At 40.6% G+C, this 22,982-nt stretch overlaps 2 protein-coding genes across 7 annotated transcripts in view; both read left to right on the top strand.

Moving 5' to 3' along the window:
- Positions 1–1,800: 1,800 nt before the first annotated feature.
- Positions 1,801–10,517, top strand: LOC115792152 (histone acetyltransferase KAT5). 4 transcript variants are annotated; one of them, XM_030746570.1, is made up of 15 exons: positions 1,801–1,867; positions 1,944–2,010; positions 2,724–2,792; positions 3,058–3,194; positions 3,834–3,908; positions 4,488–4,646; positions 4,738–4,815; positions 6,728–6,790; positions 7,072–7,320; positions 7,411–7,500; positions 7,604–7,744; positions 7,875–7,968; positions 8,062–8,221; positions 8,302–8,383; positions 9,880–10,517. In XM_030746570.1, the coding sequence occupies exons 1-15, from the start codon at positions 1,838–1,840 to the stop codon at positions 10,012–10,014; spliced, it is 1,629 nt and encodes a 542-aa protein (XP_030602430.1). In that variant the 5' UTR covers positions 1,801–1,837; the 3' UTR covers positions 10,015–10,517. The 4 variants fall into 4 exon arrangements, with proteins under 4 accessions (XP_030602430.1, XP_030602431.1, XP_030602433.1 ...); XM_030746571.1 differs by having other exon boundaries at positions 4,741–4,815; XM_030746573.1 differs by having other exon boundaries at positions 3,834–3,902.
- A 4,532-nt stretch (positions 10,518–15,049) lies between these two features.
- Positions 15,050–22,982, top strand: part of sipa1 (signal-induced proliferation-associated 1) — a 33,163-nt gene continuing 25,230 nt past the window's right edge. For all 3 annotated transcript variants that reach the window (XM_030745624.1, XM_030745622.1, XM_030745626.1), the window contains exon 1: positions 15,050–15,333. The gene's annotated coding sequence lies outside the window, so the exon portion shown is untranslated. The remainder of the gene's footprint in view (positions 15,334–22,982) is intronic.

Here is a 22,982-nt window from a genome sequence, read left to right on the forward strand (position 1 = left end):
GGACGCTGCTGGATCTTATCCCAGCTGTGACAGAGCAAGAGGTCAGTGGTCTATTGCAAGGCTAACACAGAGAGTGTTTTTAACTGTTCTAATCATTTGTGAGTGTTGCACAGCCATAGAATGGAGTTTAAATAATTTGAAGCCAATGAGGCTCTGCCTTAGTGGCTTGAGACAAATCTCACTGGCCAATAAGGCAATGGTATAGCCAACAGAGGAGCTGCATTCCTCCCACTTTGCTCACCTAAATCCAGCAGACTGTGAACGAGGGAGCAGCAAGGCATAAAGTTAGACTTTATGAATGTACTTAAAATAATGGAGCTATTTAAGGTAACTGTTAGTGCGCAATTCTAATGAGTTTCACTGCTGGTTAAACTGGTCAGAGATGATTCCAGCTGGGCTGATATCCTGTGGCCTTCTGCCTGTCATGCTAGAGGGATAAAGGTGGTAGAGGTACAGCATTATTCTTCAAAAACTCCCACTGGAGTGGCATTTAATGAACTATACAGATATGAAATAAGAGGTAGAGAATGATAACACAGCTCTCTGCTGTTACAGCTGGTATTTCAATACTTAGAGTGTTATCACAGTATTCCTTATCACTACACAGCACTGGAGTGCAGATAATGTTCAAAAAACAAATTCCTAAACAGCCACCTATCTGCAGACCCTAATCACAAAATCCACACTGCTGCTGCAGATGCAGTCATTTGTTGCATTTAGTAACAATGGAGGGTGAAATGTAGAAGTGGCTTAAAAAAAGTTAATTAAACTCACTATCCCAGTGAAGGTGGTTGCCACAACTTCACTGGGCTGTACCTTACTGGGCAGTGAGTGCACTGATTTGCCTCAGAGTGGACCTCAACAGAGGTGACCAAAACTTCACAAAAAGTGAGGCCTCATAACTCAGCAGGCCACACAAGGTTACTTTATGATGAGAGACATTTGTTTTCAGTACATGGTGAAACATCTAAGTACAGTGATGTGGACAAAATATTAACAAACAAAACAAAAGGGCCACTTCTGCTCAAATGAGGTAATGCCATATAAACAAATCATATCTGGTTAATGACCGCAAAGCAGTACAAAAGACAGCTGAATTACTGTATTACAGACTATAACTTTTTGCCAATTGAATGTAACTTCCAAGTTGGACATGTTATTGTTTTCAGTTCAGTTTAGCTTCATATACTTTCCACAGTGTTCATGCTATCTTTTTGCTTGTTGGATTAGATTTTAATTCATTACAATGTTCTCACACAAACACAACATATGGCTTTCATGATGACCTCCCAGTATCAGTAAACATACAGTACCTCTGGCTCATGGTAGTTGTGTTGACAGAGTTAACCTATTTGACAAAGACCAGTGTTTTATACATATATAAAATTTTTTGTTAGTTTTTAAGTAGACGCTATTGTTTTCAACAGAAGCTCCCACCACTAATTATCCATCCAAAAGAAAAATTTTCAGGTTGTTATTTCAAAATTTTGACTTGGTGTCTCAGTCTGAGAAAATAACTCAAAACTGAGGGGGAAAAAAATTCTTGTTATTAAGTCAAAATTTCGAGGTAATTCGGCAATTTTTTTCATGTGTTGTCTTTTAAGGAAAAAAAACATTATTATTATTATTATTATTATTATTATTATTATTATTATTATTATTATTATTATTATTATTATTATTATATCTTAACCTTGGTGCCGAGGATATCCACACAAGTTGCCGTATCACTTCGGGGTTGTTTTTCCGGCTCCTTCTGGAAGTTTCATCTTGCCGTTTATTTCATCTTTGATGTAGACCGGCATTTTCCCACAACACCCCGCTGCTGCTCGCACAGATGACGAAAATGGCGGACAACTCATCGTCGGTAGGTTTAAGAGCGATATAATGTTATTTTAGGCACATTGACCAGTTTTATGATACAATTAATGTGTTATTTACAGGTCGAGATTGTGGAAGGCTGTCGCCTACCGGTTCTTCGTAAAAACCAAGAACACGAAGACGAATGGCGTAAGTATTGTCCGTTTTTCCCCCAGTGCTAAGCTAATGCTAAGGAGCGCGGCTCAGCTGTTGTTAGTAGAAGCCACGGCCTCCAGTTAAAGCGCTGTAAACACCGTAGCCACAGATGATTCGCGCAGCTGTACGGTGTGAATGAATTAAATTTAGAAATTTGTGAAAACTGCTGCCATTCTGTCACAAATTAAATGGTAAAGTCTTAGTTTGATTTAGTTTTTAAGTATTTAATTAATAGAGAAAAACCGGACGAAATCCATGTGGCATCAGTGATGTTTACAAATCTGAGAGCGACTTTATCAGGGTCTGTCTCTTACTCTCTCGGGACTCAGTTTGGTGCATAGTAAGCTGTTGCCACTGTTTATTTTGGCAGGTTTCCGCAAAGAAAATAAAAAAGTTTATTTATTGATAGTTTATTAATTACAACGCTGCTTCTAATCTTAATAAAGCTAATTGTGGCAGCGTCCTGAGATCTCAGCATAAATGCTTGTATTTTAGGACATTTTAAGTCTCATGTCCACGTAGACTTTGCAAACTTTTGGTTTATTTTTAGCCTTCAAATCTAAGCAGTAACTTATCCCACTTTCTACGTGTATGCATTAAGTATGGTAAATCTACAGTGGTTTAGCTGTTTCATGGAAATACATCACAACAGTGATGATCATTTAAGTACAGTTCAGTTAAAATGTGGCTTCTCTGCTTTCTTACAGCACTGGCTGAAATTCTGAGTGTGAAGGAAGTCTCTGCGAGAAAGCTCTACTATGTTCACTACATTGACTGTGAGTATAGTTTGTGTCCCTTTTATGCAGTTTTTTTCTCAAGGTTTGTTTCAGAGCCCAGTTCAGTAAAAACAAACCAAAGCTAATTATTGATTGTCAAGTTATTGATTAAGATTCCAAGCTTCATGTTAGGCATATTTGGATCAATTCAGAATCTCATCATATTCACCTACACATTGTTATTGTCACCTTGTGAGCTAAATATCTTCACACATCACCATTGTGTTCTTGTGTGTGTTTGTGTTTGTGTGTGTGTGTGTATAAGTCAACAAACGCCTGGATGAGTGGGTCACAACGGACAGGCTGGACATGAAGAAGCTTCAGTTCCCTAAGAAAGAAGCTAAAACACCAACCAAGAACGGTCTTCCAGGTTCCCGTCCTAGTTCTCCGGAGAGAGAAGTGGTAAGGACTACACAGGCCACTTGAAATGTCGTAATTACATCTAACTATAATTAATGTGTAACTGAGTCATTGTGAAAATGTGGCTGCATGTTGGACTAGTGGACCTGATTAGTTGATAAAATTGGCAGTAATCAGCTAGCTTTTGCATTGATTCAAGATTCTCACTGGTTTAAAACATTATGTCAGTCTTAGTTCCAGTGTTATGTAATTATTACTCAGTTTATAGAAAAACCTGTATGATGATAACTGATAAGCTTTACTGTATTGCATGCTGTTTGATCAATTGTTTGTTACGATATACCCACAGGAAATGCAGCCATAAGAACTTTTTTTTTTTTTTTAATTAAAGCTAGCGTCATGTTACAGAGGACCCTTCATGTAACAAAACATCGATATCCTCTGTTTTCACTCTTAAATTTGTGTGTTAGTACTGCTTTATTTCAAATGTTGAATCAAACAGCTGCCACAGAAACCTTTTTTAAACAGTGTCTGAGTTACATCCTGTGTTCATGGTGTTTTTAATTATTAAATCTTTAGTTAGAATTTGTGTGAAGTGAATCCCTGAGTATTGACCTGAGGGTTAAGATGAATTTTGCCAGTTTTAACCCCCTTCCTTCTCTTCCTTTCTGTTCAATTCAGAGGAAGAGTATAGAGCTCAACCTACCACCTGCCACAGCTCCATCCAGAGGCAAAACCCTCCCCACACCGGTACAAGTAGAATTTACCCATTCCACAAATTACTGAGACCTTTTTTAAACCTGGTGTGATGGTGCCACTGTTGTACTGCACTGCATGGAAAGCTATAGAGAGCCATAGCATAAAGTAAGAGGAGGATCCAGTTGTGTAAGTCGCATCTTGAAGAGGTTTAATACAGTATGTATACAGTATATAGAATTTCCAAATGAAGATGTGTATTTATAGTTGAAGTGCAACCCAGTGCAGCTGCAGCCCGTCTGTTGCCATCACATATTAATACCAGGTTTAATGGGGTGCATTTGCATTGGTTAACCTGGAGATCAGAAATTTGGGGGTGGTAATTGATTTGCTGTGGCTATTAAACAGACAGTCTTAGGTCTGTCAGTAAACAAACTGTTGAAAAGGCACCTTTATATTAAGATGTCACTCTTCATTGAGGACAAATGGAGTCCCCAGCTTTTAATTATGACATTTGTTTACATTTCAAAAACTCAAACATAAACTTCTGCTCAGGCTGAAATAAAAATTCAGATTCAGTTGTTTGATTTGCTCTTACTCATTTAAAGCTGAATATTTAACACTGTTTGTTTGCCGCAGAAGAGGAAAGTAGAGCCCGTCCCCTTGGCTCCTCAGGTATCCCCGGCCCCCCCTGTGCCCTCCCTGCCAAGTTCAGCTGAAGCCACTCAGGCATCTGTTTTTCCTGCTGTGAGAGAGACGCCCACCTTTAAGTCCCGCGAAGACCATGAGCTCACAACGGTAAATAAAATCCTCTTAGGTTATTACATGTTTGAGTTAGTGTCTCTTTTTTTCAGTTGATCATGAACATCTTTTAATGTCTTACTGACAGCAGAACGGCACCGCCCGACGACTCATCCCCACTCAGCCCGGAAGGAAAAGGAAAGCTAATTGTGGGGGAACTGACGAGGTATGTCACTTTTATTTCATGTTTGCAATCAGGTTATTGTCCTCATTTTTCAGTGTGTAAATTTGGTGTCTGTCTGCGTTGGGTTTTGTAGAATTGTGTTAGGATGTATTTTGCAAAGCTAAAATACATGTGCAGTATGTAAAAGTTCACTCACAGGGTCATTCTCCAGTTCATCTGTTTATTTTAAAGGGGACCTATTGTGCTCATTTCCAGCACCATATTTGAATTCTTGGAATCTAATAGAGTAGCTTTGCATGAGTCAAAGTTCAATATAATCCTTATTTTTCCTCGGTGCAGTCCCTCAGTTCATCCTCTGTCTGAAACAAGACATTTTAGGGTCATTTCCCCTCCATTTAAGCAAGCTTTCTTTTGATTGGCTGCCCCTTGAAAATAAAAACAGCTTCTGTGTCTCTCTGATGACCAGTTTAGGGATATCCTCTGTCACTGTCATCATGCAGATCTAAGAGTAGAAAGCAGAAGTGTGTTAAAACCTGAGCTTTTGCCTCACAGGCATTACTTGTACATATGCTGGGCTTTGAAAGTTTGGCCATTTTTGTTCTGAGCATCCAGGTCTGTAAAGGTGTATATGACAGGAAAAAAAGGAAAAGTATAATCAGCTTTAGGGGGCTAAAGCTGTAACAGTATAAAATGTCAAAAACCACTGCACATGGCATTAAACTGCATTAAACAAGTATATGATCTAAAAGTAAATCCCATCCATGTGCAATCATAATGATGAAAATGTTTAATAAAAAGTGAATTCTGTCATCCTTCAACATCCCCCTTTCTTAACACTTTGTGTGTGTGTGTGTGTGTGTGTGTGTGTGTGTGTGTGTGTGTGTGTGTGTGTGTGTGTGTGTGTGTGTGTGTGTTTCCCTTTTCATTTCTCACCCACTGTCATCCTTCTAACCACCACAAAACATTTCATTAGTGCTGTTTCATTTGTGGATGTGTTCTCAGCTTATGTTTGTCATTGTGCTTAAAGCAGCGAATTACATTTGCAACTATTTGGTGATGGCTTCTTTGTTTAATGACTTTAATGACGGTTTTTTGATTACATTATCATAATTTTCAGTCTAGCTAATGGACACAGTAACCTATAACATGCTGGCAAATACTGGAGGCTGTACGTTGTGCTTTCATACATTGTCATTTTTCAGCATCTGCTCCTGTGTGGGTCTGTGTATTGGAGTTGATTTGTGGCCATTTTTTATGCCGTGTTGAAATCCAGCTCAATATTTATTATATATTTGATGTGAATTATGTGCAGCCCACAGAGCACAAACCAAGAATCTGGCACCACATTATATGAAGAGCCTGTATTTATAGTTTTATGTCTGGGGAAAAAAAAGTTTATGATCTTTGACAACTAATCTGCAGTGTTTTTTGGTTTTGAGAGGTTTCTAGTTATAACCCAGCGGAAGATCTGAAACACAAAACACACTAAAAATATATATTAAAAAAAAAAAAAAGACCAAATCAAGGCCTTCACTGGATTTTCAGTTTCCTCTATCAAGCTGCGTGTACACAAGCAGCTCAGCTGTATTGTCACTGGACTGTTACATGCTGACCCTCGGCATTCTCACATCGTCACTGATGGCAGTGGCCCGTGGGTTCATCATAAACATTAACAAATCTGTCAGATCTACATGAAATGAATGTTTGTGTTTGCTCTTTTTCCCCACACTTCATTCGCTGTCTAACATGTCTGTTTCTATTATTATGATTACCAGTAAAGCTGGCAGGCTCCTCATGCAGCCACCCTGGATTGTACTAAAAGTCACAACAATGTACTGAAGATCATTACTGCTTTCAGGCTGCCCCTTAATCAACCTGTTCAGTGTCAATAAGAATCATTTTATTCCCCTCTTTAGTTTCCCAAAGCCCGTGTTTTTGTGTCTTTTTCTGCTAGATGATAAAGGTTTTGCAGTATAGCAACCCTCAAAGTGCCAGTGTCTTTCTGCCACCACCAGAGGTCTGTTTAATTTCCTATTATTGCCCATTGATTGTGTGTTGCTGTCCAAATTCAACTGTGCCTTAGTGGGTCCAATAAAACAGAGGTGCTGTTTACCTCAGACCCAAGTTTAGTCTTTTTGGACTAAACATGTACTTTGATTACTCATGTTACTTTTTTTAAATAAATCTGTGATCAATCATGTGATCAATCAGCTTTTTGTTTGAACACATTTGGAGCGCTTGAGAATAACTGCTGCACATATGTGTAATCTGTGTAATGTCCACATTTTCTACCACCAGGATTCCCAGGACAGCTCGGATGGCATCCCCACTGCACCCCGCATGACGGGCAGTTTAGTGTCTGATCGCAGCCACGACGACATCGTCACCCGGATGAAGAACATAGAGTGTATAGAGTTAGGACGGCACAGATTGAAGCCCTGGTACTTCTCTCCGTACCCACAGGAACTCACCTCGCTGCCCATCCTCTACCTCTGTGAATTCTGTCTCAAGTACCTCAAAAGCCTCAAGTGTCTTCAGAGGCATTTAGTAAGACTTTAAACCTCTTAGTTATGTTACCAGCTTAAGCCCGAAATGTGTGCTTCTTGGATTTGCATTACTGTCATTGTCTTTCAACAGACCAAATGTAATCTAAGGCATCCTCCAGGCAATGAGATCTACCGCAAAGGCACCATCTCCTTCTTTGAGATCGACGGCAGGAAAAACAAAGTTAGTGGTGTGATGCTTCGTTTTTTTTTAAAAAAATGTTTCCCTCTTACCAGATTTTTATTGTTGTTTATTTCTGGTTAATAGATGTCTTATATTTTTCCAGAATTATTCCCAGAACCTGTGTTTACTTGCGAAGTGTTTCCTTGACCACAAAACACTGTATTACGACACAGACCCTTTCCTCTTCTACGTAATGACCGAGTACGACTCCAAAGGCTTCCACATAGTGGGCTACTTCTCCAAGGTACACATATTAGGCAGAGAATTTTTTTTTTTTTTTTTTACAGTGTGACAGTGCAATCATAACAGGAAGCAGTCCTCCGTGTAAGCAGGGGTTTCCAAAGCTAAACAACATTTTTCTTCCCTTTGTGCAGGAAAAGGAATCGACTGAAGATTACAACGTTGCCTGCATCCTCACCTTGCCGCCTTACCAGCGGAGAGGTTATGGCAAACTGCTCATTGAGTTCAGTAAGTGTAGTATGATCAGTTTGTTGTTGGATTTTTTGAACATTTCTGTGTTCAAGTCACCTCTTGTAATGATCTGTTTATTGTACGTGCCAGGTTATGAGCTGTCCAAAGTAGAGGGGAAGACGGGAACTCCTGAAAAGCCGCTTTCTGATCTTGGTCTCTTGTCCTATCGTTCCTACTGGTCCCAAACTATCTTGGAAATACTAATGGACCTTAAACCTGACAATGGAGAAAGACCACAGATCACCATCAAGTATGTAAATGCTCTGATTCGTTTACTGTAGTTGAAAAAGGCGTTTAGAACTGAAATGTAATGATTCTTTGTATCCACAGTGAGATCAGCGAGATCACAAGTGTAAAGAAAGAAGATGTTATTTCAACACTTCAGTACCTCAACTTAATCAACTATTACAAGGTGAGAGATGAGCACCAACTGTAAATTTACTGTTCTTCTAATTAGATGTGAAATGCTCTGCTAACTATAGAAACAAACTGAAGCTAACCTTGAACTCTTCAGCTTAATGAATCAGATATGTGACATATTGTTTTCAACAAAGAAATCAGTTTGCTGAATTCTAACATCTGAGTTCAGCTGTGTGCACAGTGGATAAAAAAATCTTTATTCATCTAAATAAATAGAAAAACTTTCATTTTGGTACGACTAGAAAATTAAATGTGTACAGTTTTATTAAACGTACCTCATTCTTGCTCTTTGGTTTGGCTCTTCTCCTTAACCAGATGAAAGAGGCTGAATATTAGTTCACTATATTCAACATTAGGTCACAAAGTTATTTCATTGAAGATTTAAAAAAAAAAAAATCATAAATTACTTGAGCTGCGTCCACATTGGAAGCGACCTGGTGACCAGTCTGTGACTTCACACATCTGCAGCCAAAATAACCACTGGTAAAGGGGATGTGGGCGTGGCCAGAGATTTCTCAACTTCCAGGCGAGCAACTGAAGCGGCAACCAATGAGATTAAAGAACACTGCTGATTGATGTGTGATCTGGTAGTAAATATGTCAGAGCGGCGTGACCAGCGGAGTGACCAGCCGTTAGCTTCAAAGTGATGCGTGACAAGCGAATCGTGTGGATGTAGCTTTAGAGACCGAACATTGCAGCCTCATTAACCAAACTACAGATTATGTTTATTATTTGCAGTTGAGAAGTTATTAAACAGTTACAACCACATCAATCATATATTTAAAAAAATCTCAAAAGTCCTGCCTAGCTGCTCTGAGTCATTTTTACATTATTTATTTATAATCTTCTGTACGGTACAGAAATGAATGTCCCACTTTCGTCTTTACACAAATTCCAGTTTAAAAGTCAAACCTGAAGCCCAAAGATATGAGTTAGAGCTGCACCTGCACATAGGACTCTTTAAATGTTTCATTTATTTCTGTCCAGAGTTCAGTTACTGAACCCAGACTTCCAATCCAGCGGAAGGCTCTTACTCATTTGCGTAAGCTTAAGCACACAACATCCCTCTCTCACAGCAGTGATCGCTGTGCTTCAGTTTGCCGTATTGTTGTAGACTTTTTACGTTCCTTTTGTGGCTTTCAAAAAGGAAAAATCTTAATCTCATGACTTTGTGGGGGGTAAAAAACGATAATTGGAGTGGGAGGTCTTGGTCCCACACCGCAGCCACACCTCTGCCTCTACTCTGTTTAGTGAGTGGATGGAGTGGAGCTTTAGCACCTTTGTGAATGGGCTGTTTGCACATGTGCAGTGTGATTCCTGTGGTTAACAGGAGGCTGTGCACTGTGTGAAAAGAGAAAAAAGACATTCTGACACTTTTGACTCTGAGTGATGAAATTACATGTTAATACAGCTGAAATTGCAACACATTGTCTTGTTTAAAAGCTGTCATCACTGATTAATGTGTGCTGACTGGTTTCTTGAATGCAGGGTCAGTACATTCTGACTCTGTCAGAGGACATTGTGGATGGACATGAGAGAGCAATGCAGAAGAGGCACCTGCGCATAGATCCTAAATGCCTTCATTTCACTCCAAAGGACTGGAGCAAAAGGGGCAAGTGGTAGAGTCCTGAGCTGGTCCACTGAATATTCAGCCTGAACCAGGACAGCCGACCTGAAGCAAACGGTGGATCAGACGAAGGTTTTTGTGTCTTTCTTATCAAGAACCTTTTTGAACCCAGGAGCTCTCTTCAATAAACAGTGAACTTTTTTTTTTATTTTTTTTTTTTATTCATTATATATTGTGAATCTAAAAAGGCTGTCAAACTTGAGAAAAGGAGAGAGACTGGTAATGGTAACACCGCCAAAACACAACACACCTTCTACTGTGTAAAAGATCCTGTTTATGACCAAAACAGTGCATTAAAAATGACAATAAGGTGTCTAACAGTGTATAATTGCAAACGCACAAACCACTGAATGGTTGTTTTTATAGACAATAATTTCCGATCCTTCGGTGAACTGCTTCATCTGCTGATAAATCCGCATTTTGTAAAACTCACCAAGAACATCTGTTTCCTCCTCGTTTCTTTTTGTCAGCACCATGTCTGCATCCCTTCCACCTGCCATGTTCAAATGTTGTCAGAATTATTTGTATTCCCAAAAAAAGATTTGACTTTAGGGTTTTTTTGTTTTGTATGTTTTTTTTTTTTTTTTTTTAGCTAAAGTCATATTTAAGAAATGGAACTAATGCCTGAACAACACTCCAAAATGAAAAGTGTGTTTTTGCTTTTTTGGGTTTTTTTGGGGGGGGGGGGTAGTTAAAGGCTAAGGCTTCAGGCCCTCTCCAAAGCCTTTTCCTGGGTGTAAGAGACTGAACAGTTATTGAAAGCTAAATGATACCCATTGATGAGCAGACCGTGGACACTTTTCCACTCTCTCTCTGACCAGTGACTGAAGCAGATGTTTATTTTGAGTGGAAAGAGAGGGATTGTACAATAAGACACTTTTTGGGGAAAGTTTTGTTTTTCTTCGAGTGCCTGAATATTAATGTTTCTTAGCTAATAATAATAATAATGCATCATGCTGTTTCTAGTGTCAGTTTATTAGGCTCACTTCTGAAAGTGAACAGCCCAAAACATTTGGATTATTTATTTTGCAGAACTCAAAACTAGGCATCAGTTATGTTACATGGTCTGTTCAGGCTTCTCTTTCACTAAAGTAGCTTTTCCTTTGATTTCTCTGTATTTTAAATGCGTGCAGATATTTATGCTCTTGGTATGTGATCATTCAGGCCAATATTTCTTTTTTTCCCCATCAGTGATGCATATCATTCACCTCCCTGAGTAAAATTCCCTGCGTCTGTACATACTGAAGACAGAAGCCATGTTGAACTTTAAGGAATGTAAAATTTATGTACAGGTGTCTTTCTTTTTTTACTCAATGTTCTCTAACAGGCTGCACAATGTTAAAAAAGACCTAAAAGTGATATTTTACCTTCAGTTTGTGTTTTATGTTTACATGTCAGAAAAGGATGTAAAATCTACTCTGTTTAAATGATTTAGTAAATCTTTATGTGAAACACTTGAGAGCATTTAAATGTTTGATATAAACAAAAAAGAAAAAAAAAAGCAGGTTGAATTGATTTAAAAAACAAAAGTGTCTTCTTTGTGTTTGTCCTGGCCTGACAGTTTCAGGTGTGTGTCCAGGTTACAAAGTCAAGCGGTGCTAAACTCTGAGTGAAAATGACTGAAGCCTGAAGGACACACACAGTGCAAAGAGTGTGTTAGTTTGCATCTAAAATAAGTTACATTTTTACATAAATAAATGTAGTTCATGTCAGAATATGTTGTTTTCCAGACATAAATGCTGCACAGTTAAAACCAGGAGGCTCAAACAAGCAGTCTGGCAGCCCACATGATGGCTTTGCAAAGTGTAAAAAAAATGTTATTAATTACTCCAGTTTAATTTTTAGGTGGTGCTCATATTACACAGCTACAATTTTTAAAGTATTTTTTTACAACGGCAGAAGTGAATTTTTTTTTTTTTTCGGGGGGGGGCTACTTGTTCTTGTGCTTTCAGCTTTGTAGAAATCTCAGCTATGGTTTGGTTACTCATCTAATTGCACTTCTTCACCTTTAAAATGCGAAAATATGATGGAATACTTTTATAATGTACATTATTATGCAGCCGCTTTACTGGTCTGGGCCTCTTGAGGTCAAGATGGGCTGTAGGTGGCCCGTGATCGTCTGCCTAAAAGTGATTGCTGGTATTTAAACTGTTGTAAATAACTTGTTGGCCTTTGTCAAACACATCTCAAACATATCTCTCAGGAATGATATTAAGTCATTTTGAGCCAGAAAAAAACATTCCTGTCACAAGATAGAAGCTGCAATCACTCTTTGGCAAAGTGACTTTCATATATTCTTTAGTTATCACAGTAAAAAGTGTCTTTGACATTAAAAATGCCTTTTTCAAGAGAGCTCTGGGCAACATAACCTCACGGGTTATCATGGATTGATTATAATGTAGGTACAATAACACATTGTCATAAAGATACTTGCAAAACAGGTCTTTATTTAATTTAATATATTTGTAAACACTTTTGACTACAGCCTGTTTACCAATTTAAGCAAACATATTAGGCATTAAAAAAAACAAACACCGGAAATCATTTCTTTGGCGCAACACCCGTTTAATCTCCTATCATGGAGTTTCAGTGTAGATCGTTACCGCCAGGGGGCAGCATTGTCAATTCCTTACCAGTGAGAAATTTTGCGTTGACGTTCAGACCGCAGGAAGGTCCAGAGGAGCTCGCAGCGATGAGTGACACAACAACGAGTGGACAACTGCACTGGATCAAATTTGGTAACCCAAGCTGCAAAATTAAATTAATATAAAAAAAGCAGAGGTGCACTTTGGCATGCGTGACATGATGGTGTTTTGTTTTTAGAGTGCATGGTTGCTTTTTTATGTTGCTGACCAACACACAGCTGAACATGGCACGTAGTCTACCCTCTAGATGTGTTAAACCTTTAATGGATTATACCTCTTTCTCTGCAGGAGGCCTCATTTATTGAACACGTTTCCCCGGCAGCTGCTTTGGGCCGATCAATGATCTGCTTAAAAGTGCATGTTGGCAGCGCTCAGGCCTGATGCTGTCTTAATTTCTGCAAGTCAGGTTTAAATTATCAGCATCTGTTCTCTGAAACTTTGTTACACGGCAGCTCTGTCAACATCACAGCACACACATTCTGTCTCTGTGCACCTGGCAGAGCCACACTGCTCCCCATGAGGACAAAGAGGCATTTCACACTGATATCCTTTTCCTGACTTCTAGTTTCCCTCAGTCTGAGTGCTGGCAGATTTTTGTACTTTATGGGCCAAAAGTTTATTTTGGGCCTTGGTTATTTTTACTCTGATAAGCGGTAGACACAGAGAATGTGTGATAGGTTCATAACAGTTGGATTCTTCATTAAGAACAGTCAAATTTGGAGTAATTTGGACTAAAAGCAGCCTTTGTTATAGCTGTATTTTACTAGTCTTTAGTTTTAAGAGTCAGATTTGGTCATTATTATGTTGAAGGATGGGGAGAGCCCATCGCTTGTAATTGTTTCAAACTGCTTGACAGTAGTGTCTCATAAAATGCAGTAGGCCACTGAGCATAACGATAGATTTCCACATGGTGTCACTGTGGCACTGAGAGTTGTGGGGCTGTTTGGTTTCTAAAAACACACTGTTGGTTCAGGCCATCACAAATCATGCTCCAGCACTGCAAACTAAATATTTAAAGATATATATTTACCAGGAATTCAAGTGCAGATTGGATTAGAATTGGATTTAATGCCCGATGTTATTCCCTTCTGAAATGTAAGAATAGTTATAGCTTGAATTTACTTTAATCTTTCTTATTCATGGTTATTATTACATTGTTAGATATTCATGAAATTATGTGTCAAATTTTGACACCACAATGAACACTTAGACTTTTTCATTGGCTTATTTTGCTGATGTCTCTGGTTTAAACAGACAGTAAGGGAAGCGCCCTTCTCCAAAAACACCTCCTGACCCCTCATGAGGGCACAAAGAGGTATGTTTGTTTGCAAGAAAAACTGTTTTCTCTGCTCTCAGCTCCTGCCTCTGTTTTTATTTTTCTTATCTCTTCAAGACACACACTACCAATAACGCAAGCCTCTCCTCTCCACTCCTCTCCTCTCCTCCCCGCCCCTGCCCCCAACCCCAGACCAGAGCCGCTGACCTCGTAACACACACACAGCAACATATGGTACAGCCGGGACAAAACTCCGTGCAGTAATTAGGGGGATGGTGCCGGACACTTGGCTCTACTGCTGTGTAGGTTAAGCAGCGAGATACAGCATCTCCTCACCTGAGCATCATGTAATGGTTTATCCAAATTCACAGGTATGTGCTTTTAAAGACGCTGCAGGGGCTGATGAGGGAGGAGAGCCAAAGCTGTGTTGTTGTGTATCCTGTGCTCTCATTGTTCTTAAGGAGGCTGATTGTTTGTTATGGTCTCCCAGCACACTGAGTACGTTTGTACGCAGAGGCCTCTGCAAATAAACACTGTGACACACACATGCACGCACAAACTGCCATTTTTCACCTTTGCCTCTGAGGTTGTGCGCCTTTATCTCTCTTGTGCAGAAATTTGAGTGCTGGCAGGGGAGAGTGACACTTTAAATGAACATGTTTGTTGTCGTGAGCGCCTGTTTCCATCAATAAATTAGTCAGAGAAAGGTGGAGAAATGCTAGGAGGTGACAGTCTTGATACAACATTGCATCAGCATCGGGTCTGCCACATTGCTGCTTGTGCATGTCTTACTGTTATATGAGCATCTTGGGCATTTGAATCAGCAAATTTTTTTTAATTCATTCTCCTGGCCGGGGAGGTCTTTTAAATTCCAGCGTAAGAAACGCAGAGCTCTCCACTTGGACGTTGCTGTCCATCCTCCACTGCCTCAACCTCTCTGTGACAAGGAGAGGAGGAGGGGGGGGCTGAGAGAGAGAGGCCGGGTGAAGCTGTGTGTGCACGAGAGAGAGACAGCGAGCGAGAGAGAGAGAGAAGGGGGGAGGAGGAGAAAGAGGGGGTTGGCTTTAGTGTGATGTGAATGGAATAGAATCAGCACGAGAGGAAGAAAGAGGGAGGAGGACAGCGCAAATCAACCTGCCCCTTGACTTTAACAACAGAATAGAGGAGCCGGTAGACACAGAGATCGGGAAGTGTGCGTGCGTGTGCCGTTGTTTTATTTTATTTTTGGAGAGAGGAAGAGAAGATCAGACAGGAGGAACTGAGGGAGGAGGAGAAAGAGCCTCACCGTGGAGATAGATAGCAGAAAAATGCTGTCATGGGGAGAGAAGGGGAGGGAGTCGGCAGAGAGAAACAGGATGAAACGAGACAGGGTTGAGCAGGACTGAAATGTGGAGGTAAGCCTTTTCTTTCTGTATTAGGAATTTACATTCACACTGCTTCCCGTGTCCTCTTCCAGAAGATAATGAATTCAGATTGATGGATCTGCACACCCTGTGTGCCACATACCTCTGTGTCGGCATGCATATGCTCTGATAGTCATACCATCCAACCAGAGACAATGTGTGAGAGCAGTAGAGGATATAAAATAATGGGTTGGCATCATGATATCTTGCAGCTTGTCCTCCCTCTTCCTCTCTGCCCATTGTGTTGTTGTCCCCCTCTTTAAAAATGGATTTTATTCAGTGAGCTAAGGTCTCCTGTACATACCATTTACACACCACATTGTAGATTTGAATCCAGCTCGCAACCTTTGTCGCATTTCATCCCAGGCCTGCCCTTCTCCCCTCCTCCTCCTCCTCCTCCTCCTCTCCCAGCACTAACCCCCTCCTCATCATCTACCCTGTGTCTCTCCATTGTGCGATCTTTAACGAGGCAGGATTGTCTTAAAAACGGTGCTATGACATTGTCAGGAAGGCACTGCGAAACCTTGGCGTAGAGCGCTTGTGGCCGCAGGACTCAGAGATGAGGGCAAGGTGGAGGGAGGAGAGAGAGCGAGAGAGAGGGGGGAAGGATTGATGGAGGGACACTCATAGAATGAAAGAGAGACAGAAAGAAAGAAGATGCAGGAACAAAAAGAGGATCAGGATTTGTTCCAGATACATATTTTCAAAGACTAAAAAGCCGTCGGTCTGCAGTGGGCTGGGATTTGTGTGGATAAAGAGGATTGTAACACCACTGATGTGCACAGACAATGATGGAATGGAGAAGCACAACCGGGATTGGGGTGTTGTTTTTCAAGGTGGCAGTGAAAATGAGGGATGCAGGAGTCAGGCTCTCCCCACCGTCCCCATCCTCTCCTCACCCCCTGCAAAACCCACCGCACTCTCTCATTTAAGATGGGGCCGTGTGTTTATGAGACGTTAGGGTTTCAGGGGCTGGATGGGCTGCTGTAGGGAAAGAAGAGCAGGGATGAAGAGCTGAGCGAGGGGAAGACAAGCAGCAGCAGCTTACATAAGCCAGTGCACTCAAAGGACGGGCCATTTAATTTACATTGAGCTGCCTGGCTGCTCATCCACTGTGGTATTCACTGTGGTTCATATTAGCTTTTTAAATGATAAAATGCAGTTTGACCTGACTGGATGAAAGGAAGGATGTGTGATGACTGGATGTGACCTTAAAGCATCATCCTGGCCAGGAGAGGGTGTGATATTTTTCTACAGTCTCAACTTTTGGCTGGACAGTGCACTGAATGGAAATCCACCTTGCTTTACTCGACCTGCAGGTATTTATTATGTCAACGGTTAAAGATGTCTGCATGAAGTGCACCGGCATAATGGTGCCCACAGTGTGCCGCCTGCTCATCCAGCTCAGCTTCAGATGACTTTTGTTCTGCTGCCATCCACTGCGCTGCACTTACAGCGTATCAAAACAGCAGAATCCTCAGGCTCGGCCTTGCCTAAATGATAAAAGTGAAAAGGCCCCCTTCAAAAATCTGAATGCTCCTGTGTATTTTAGTGGAGCAGTTGCACAGAAGCAAAAATGTCATTTAAAAGGATAGCAGCGCCAGTGTAACAGGGAGCCTTTGTGTCTCTTGGCCATCTAGTTTGCGTTCTGCTTAGCCAAATAAAGCAAACTGCTGGATTTCTTGCCTTCTTTCCAGGAAGTGTGTTTTCTGATGTGAAACTCACTCTGTTGGTAAAGTAGTGTAGCAATTAGCATCAGTTGTTTTTCATTAGTTTCCATAATCAAATCACCTCAAATAGTTATATGTCTGCCTGCTGCTGCTTCAGAGTTAGAGCCTTGTCTGTGAGTGAAGATGGAAGATGAGATGCACTGGATTGGGGCGGCAACTGATGAGTATTTTCAGTATTAATTAATTTTTCATATTAGAAAATTAAGAAAAATACAAAAATACATTGTGCAGATGTATTCAAGCCCACACACACACACACACACACACACACACACAATTAATTTACCAGCACTATAAAAAGAAAACCGGCTCATCATGGCATTACTTTATGATTAATGAGTCCTCACATCTGCTACAGTTGATTCACTAATTATCTGACTCAGCTCCAGTTTGGTATATGGTGGCTTCCAGGATATGAGGACATCATAGAGTCTGTTCTGGCCTGGACCCCCTTGATAGTCCATCCTTATGAAGTTTCTATTTGAATAACTTTGGTTATCTGACACATTTAACATAAACTCTCAAATCCCAAAAGTCACCTGTAACCTGAAACTTTGTTTTTGCCTGTGTTCATAGATAGAAACTGAAATATCCAGGACCAAAAGAGTACAGAGAGCAGCCCTGACACTGTGTGTGTGTGTGTCTATGTGTTGTGTGTTTTAAACTCAGCAACCTGTGTGTCCTTTCCTGTGAGAGGTGTCCTCAGTGGGACTCATTCTGTACCAGGTTGAGTAGGCGGGGAGCAGAGTCGCGGAAGACTCTTGAATTGATCGGCCCACTTTCATTTCCTGAACCAAACAAGAGCCAAGAGAGCCCGGCTCTATACATGTGAACGTCATGTGGATGCAGATTCAGCTGTCAGCTCGTATTGTTCCTTATTGACGATGCCATAAATTTATCCTGCACTCCTTCAGTTACTGTTTATTCCAACCGTAACCTCTGATATCAGAAACAATGTAGCTGATAGGTTCGGGTTTGCCTCACATTGTGCACCTTGTTTCTGCACAGAATGAAATCATGACTCCTTTGTCCACAGAGCAAATAGATGACAACAGTTAAAAATCAGCAGTCCTCCTCTGACAGTATGCAGGCTGCAAAAGTGTTACTTTCAATTTGCTCTGCATCACAAAGCGCCCCTATTTGATCAAAGTGACTTTTATCTGGTTTTGCACTCAGTTACTGTGATTCAGATAAACATATCGCAAGGTTACTGGGCAGATTTTGTCCTGGTCTTACTCAGCATTATGTCACTCCTCTCATTTGGAGCCATTTTGCATGGCTACACCCCAGCAGGCTCCCTGTGGGGGCTCAGTTAGGAAGGGCTGTTGGAGGTGGAGACTTCCTCACATCGGATGGCAGGATGCTGGCAGCGTGAGGCACAAGGTGGATCCTCTTAGTTTGTGCTCTCTGCTGTCATCTGCCCACTCCTGACCAGTGATCTTACTGGAAGATCAGACCTCTTTCAAGGCTTTTGCCATTCTCTAACTATTCCATTGCACAAATAGAAAGCAGCATAAAAAATTGAAAAATGTAGGAGAATGACTCATGATTCAGAGCGTCAGCTAAAGTAGGACTGCACAATTGAGATAAATCAGTATGACAAATATTCAGTGAGAGTTTTACCATTTAGGGAGTCAATTCTCACGGGGTATTGTCTTCTTCAAAATAAGCACTGAAATACTTAAGTTATTAAAATGTCCCTCTGTGATTTTGCCACATGCACTTCTGTGTGCATGAGACAATTTTGTTAGATTTTCAAAATTACACAAGGAAAAATTTTCTGACTTTCAAAACCTCCCCTCACAAAATCCATCAGCTGTTTGAGTGTGAAATCAAGGATGAAGTGAGAAATCAGTCCTTCACGTAGGAAGAACATAATCACTGCCGGTGAATCGTGCTTTAGACCTGTTTAAATAAATGATGTCGTAATTGTTCTGATGAGTATCATGTCTTCTGTGCAGAGAGAGAGAAATTTTACGAGAGCCGGGCATGTCTAACAACAAGGCCCTGATGTAATAGTCCTAAAATATATGGAAGCTGCTATCTTCATGAGACATATTTATGTAAGCATCTGCTGTCAACACAGCCCACATGAATAAAATCCCACATTTTATCCATGTTGCAAAAATGCCCCCTTCCAGAAATATATTCAAGCTTATTGTAGCAAATCACAAAGTCCCTCTCAGTTATGTCATACATACATTAAACCATTAAGCAGTGCAGTGGCTCCTTCTCATTGTTCTCATTGCTATTACAGGAGAAGTGCACTCCAGGGTATTCAGAGCCACTGAAAGCAGACTGGGACCGTCAACGTCACCTCATTGCCATACTCGGTCGATAGAGATCAAAAAGCAGAAAACATTTCCAGCGCTGATAGGAGTTTAAAAATACCCTCATAAAGAATTATATTCTGGGGGATAATGTTGAAAGGTTAAAGATCGCCATTTGTATTTTATTTCAGACTGAAGAGCCTCTTTGCACCATCACAGATATGAAAAGGAAGTTGCATTCTCGTCCATTTCATTTGCGCGTTAAAGGCAAATAAAGAAGTAAGAGCAGTTTGAGCAGATACCTTACAGCACCGCATTGTCTCTCTGTGGGGCCCAACAGCGACCGCATGCAGGAAACTGAGAGATGTGACCTTACAGGCATAGAGGGGAGGAGGGTTCGACTGGTGTTTTTGTATTTAGCTTCTGCCATATTTCCCCTTATTCTAAGTCATTTTTATTAATGTGACACAAATATGCGCCTTGCGGTCGCAAAGGAAAGAATTGGGGTGGGGGGATAATAATGTTAGCTCCAGGCATACACTTCTAAACTTTATATTTGAGCAGGTTCTGTCTGTAATGGCTCAGTGAATCACCACGCAGGCATTGCTGCACACTTCCCAGAATGCACAGCGTGTATTTTCATTCACAACGGGAAAGCCACAGATGTACAGAACATGTTCCTTCTTCTGACTGTCCCCTACGCACATAGCATCACAGAAAATGCTTCAGTAAATAAGTCGGTGTCTGCGTCACCACAGTTAACATATTGGTGTATGAGCTGCTCTTTTTTTTTTTTTTTTTTCCTATCTAGGTCAGAAGGTGCAGTGCTGCTGGTGTAAATAACACAAGGGCCACCAGGCAGAGGAGGGGCTGTAAACTGCAGCAAGGTTTCTGCGTTGGTCACATGTGCAAAATAATAGTACAGCTGTCCATTTGCTCTCAGCCTGAGTGGGAACAGAGATTCAAATATATTGATATTCATAATTGTGGATCACTTATTTTAATATTTTAACACAAAGACAAAACAGTATTATCGAGGGGAAAGTACAAATAACGAGTGACACCACGCGTAACTCCCTCGTATTTTTAGTGTTTGCAACTTGGGTTCAGCTTGATTTCTGTATTAAAAGCATAGCTCGAAAAGCAGAGAGAATCACTTGATGTGAGGCTTTACAGATGCCTGTGCATCTGTGAGAGGGATTAGTCTATTTCTCCAAATAATGGTAGCAATTTGTGTCCTCTGAGCTCATAATGAGTGTAGATGGAGCCAGTGTAGCTTGTAAGTTTGATGGTGACCATTTAGACGTGGCCTTTCCACACACGTACATCCCCGAGTCATAAGCAAAGCTTATTGAGAGTGAGTGAAGATGGCTTTTGGTTCGATTTGCTCCAATAAACAAAGATTTTTAAGCTTAAAATGTGTGATGAATTAGGGCATTGGCATTACAGCTATTTCATGTGCACACATTTCCTTGTATAACAGGGACAGTGAGGAAGCAGAGGTCAGTGTCTCTTCCTCTGAAAGTAGACAAGGTACAGTCACACTTCAGTTTGCTATTAAAGCAATATTGAGCAATCTCTTTTCCTCTGCTGCAGAGCTGGTTGCACAGATGACAGAGGGGTAACAGTGAACCGTTGAGCTCAGTATAATAGATACAGTCATGAAGCTGAGGGTCAGTTCCTTTCTCTGTCACATACGCCCACACACACAGAAACGGGGCATTTGCAGAGGGACAGCTGCTCTTCCTGTCTCTGTGTGGACAGTGTGCCACATCTATAAGGATACTATTTTATAGAGTCAGCAAAGGCACACAAAGACACACTCTTTGACACACTCTCAAATACCTCTCACATCTGCGCCTTAAACCTCTCTGCCTTTGTCGCTCTCGTGGTGCGCCACAAGGTGTATTTTCAGATTTACAGGAAGTGGCAGTGCTCTGCCAGCACACAGTGTTGATGTCATGGCAAATAGCATGTCAAACAATGGAATGAGTTAAGTTGCATTATTTAACTGTGGCCGAACAACATGAAGGTTGTGATAGAAAGAAAATTTGTACTTGAGAGTGCATTGGTTTTATGTTACACTGTTTAGTACTAGAGGAAGTTACTGTAGGTTTTAACATTGTAGGAAAGGCTTTTCTGAGCATACTTCCTCTTTGCATTAAGGTGGGCCATTGAATCAAAATAATATAAGCCAAAGTCTAAATGCACTGATTTGCGAAACTTCCAGATTTGTACTTTTATTCAACCTCTTCTTCAATTTTAGCAGCTTTTCCTAAGGAAAGCCTCGCCCCCCCCCCCCCCCCCACAGCCAAGACAGCCAAAAAATGAACTGAAACTGGACCAGACGCCACTGAAGTCAAACATTAGATGACCTTAACCATACTTTCTTACTCTGAGACAAGAGACACGCAAACAGAGGGAAGTCAGACATGGACTTAGATTAAAAAAAATAACAAATAAAGTTCCAGTGCCGGTGTGTGTGCTTGAATGTGGATGGACAAGGGAGCAACCAAACAATGAATAATTAACATGGTAAGCCTCGCCCCTTTTTACTCCATCCTATTAATAATGTAACAGACTTATTTTCAATCTTTGAGGGACTCGTGTGAAGGAAGACAAGTCTCCTTGAAATTAAAGCTGTTACATTGTGATTAGTGGCCCTTACTATCTATGGAGTTTAGAGGAAGTCTGTACCTCTTTATATAGTCATAACAGTGCCATGCAGCAGAGCTGATGCAAGCAAAAAATGGCATTTTTTGCTCACTGGTCATTTAACTTCCCACTGAGCTAATAATACACTTCTCTGACAGAACAACAGACCAAGGAGATAGTGTTGATGTCATAGACTGTAGATAAAAGATGGACATAGTCATTATGACATCATCTGTTAATTTTGTAAATTGTTTTGGAGCCTCAATTTTAGTGGCTGGCTGTAATGTTGTTTTTTTGTTTGTTTGTTTTGTTTTTTTGCAGCAAAATTTGAAAGAAAGAGTGGCAGGCTGAATTATTAGCTCACGCTAGCAATTTGGTTAGCAAGCCGCATCCATAGATTACATGGACACATCACAGACACAGATCCACTGCAAACACAATCACGGTGAAGCCTACAAGCTGCAGCTGGTAGTTGTCACTCAAAGCATTCACATCCCTAACCTTAAAAAAAAAGTGATCCCTTTACAGTCACAAAGAGGGAAATTATCTAAAGAGACCCAAACCACCCGTTTTACCAGGCTGTAAACATGTTTATTTTTACTGTAAATTTTTAACATTCCATGGGGAGTTGACATTGTCACAATGACTTAAAATGACTGATACAACAAAAACATGCTTCAATTGGTATAAAGAAAGTAATTTCCAACAACAGCTTTGACTAATCACTCCTCTCCTGTCAGCCTCACCTTGAAGTTCTGCAAAAAACACAATTAGAGCAAGACTAAAAACAAGCTTTTGTTCCATTAGTGACGATGCATGTATAAAATTTAAGGCAAAAATCCATGGAAATTTCCTGACAGGCTCCGACAGGTCATACTTGATGGCTTAAGTACCTGTGTCGCTGCAAAATATTGCTCACAGTAACGGCAGATGTTTTTTGAGATTCGCCAAAAACCTGCTGTTTTTCTTGTCGCCTTGATAGCTA

Source organism: Archocentrus centrarchus, chromosome 14, assembly GCF_007364275.1.
Source record: "Archocentrus centrarchus isolate MPI-CPG fArcCen1 chromosome 14, fArcCen1, whole genome shotgun sequence".
Taxonomy (NCBI): domain Eukaryota; kingdom Metazoa; phylum Chordata; class Actinopteri; order Cichliformes; family Cichlidae; genus Archocentrus; species Archocentrus centrarchus.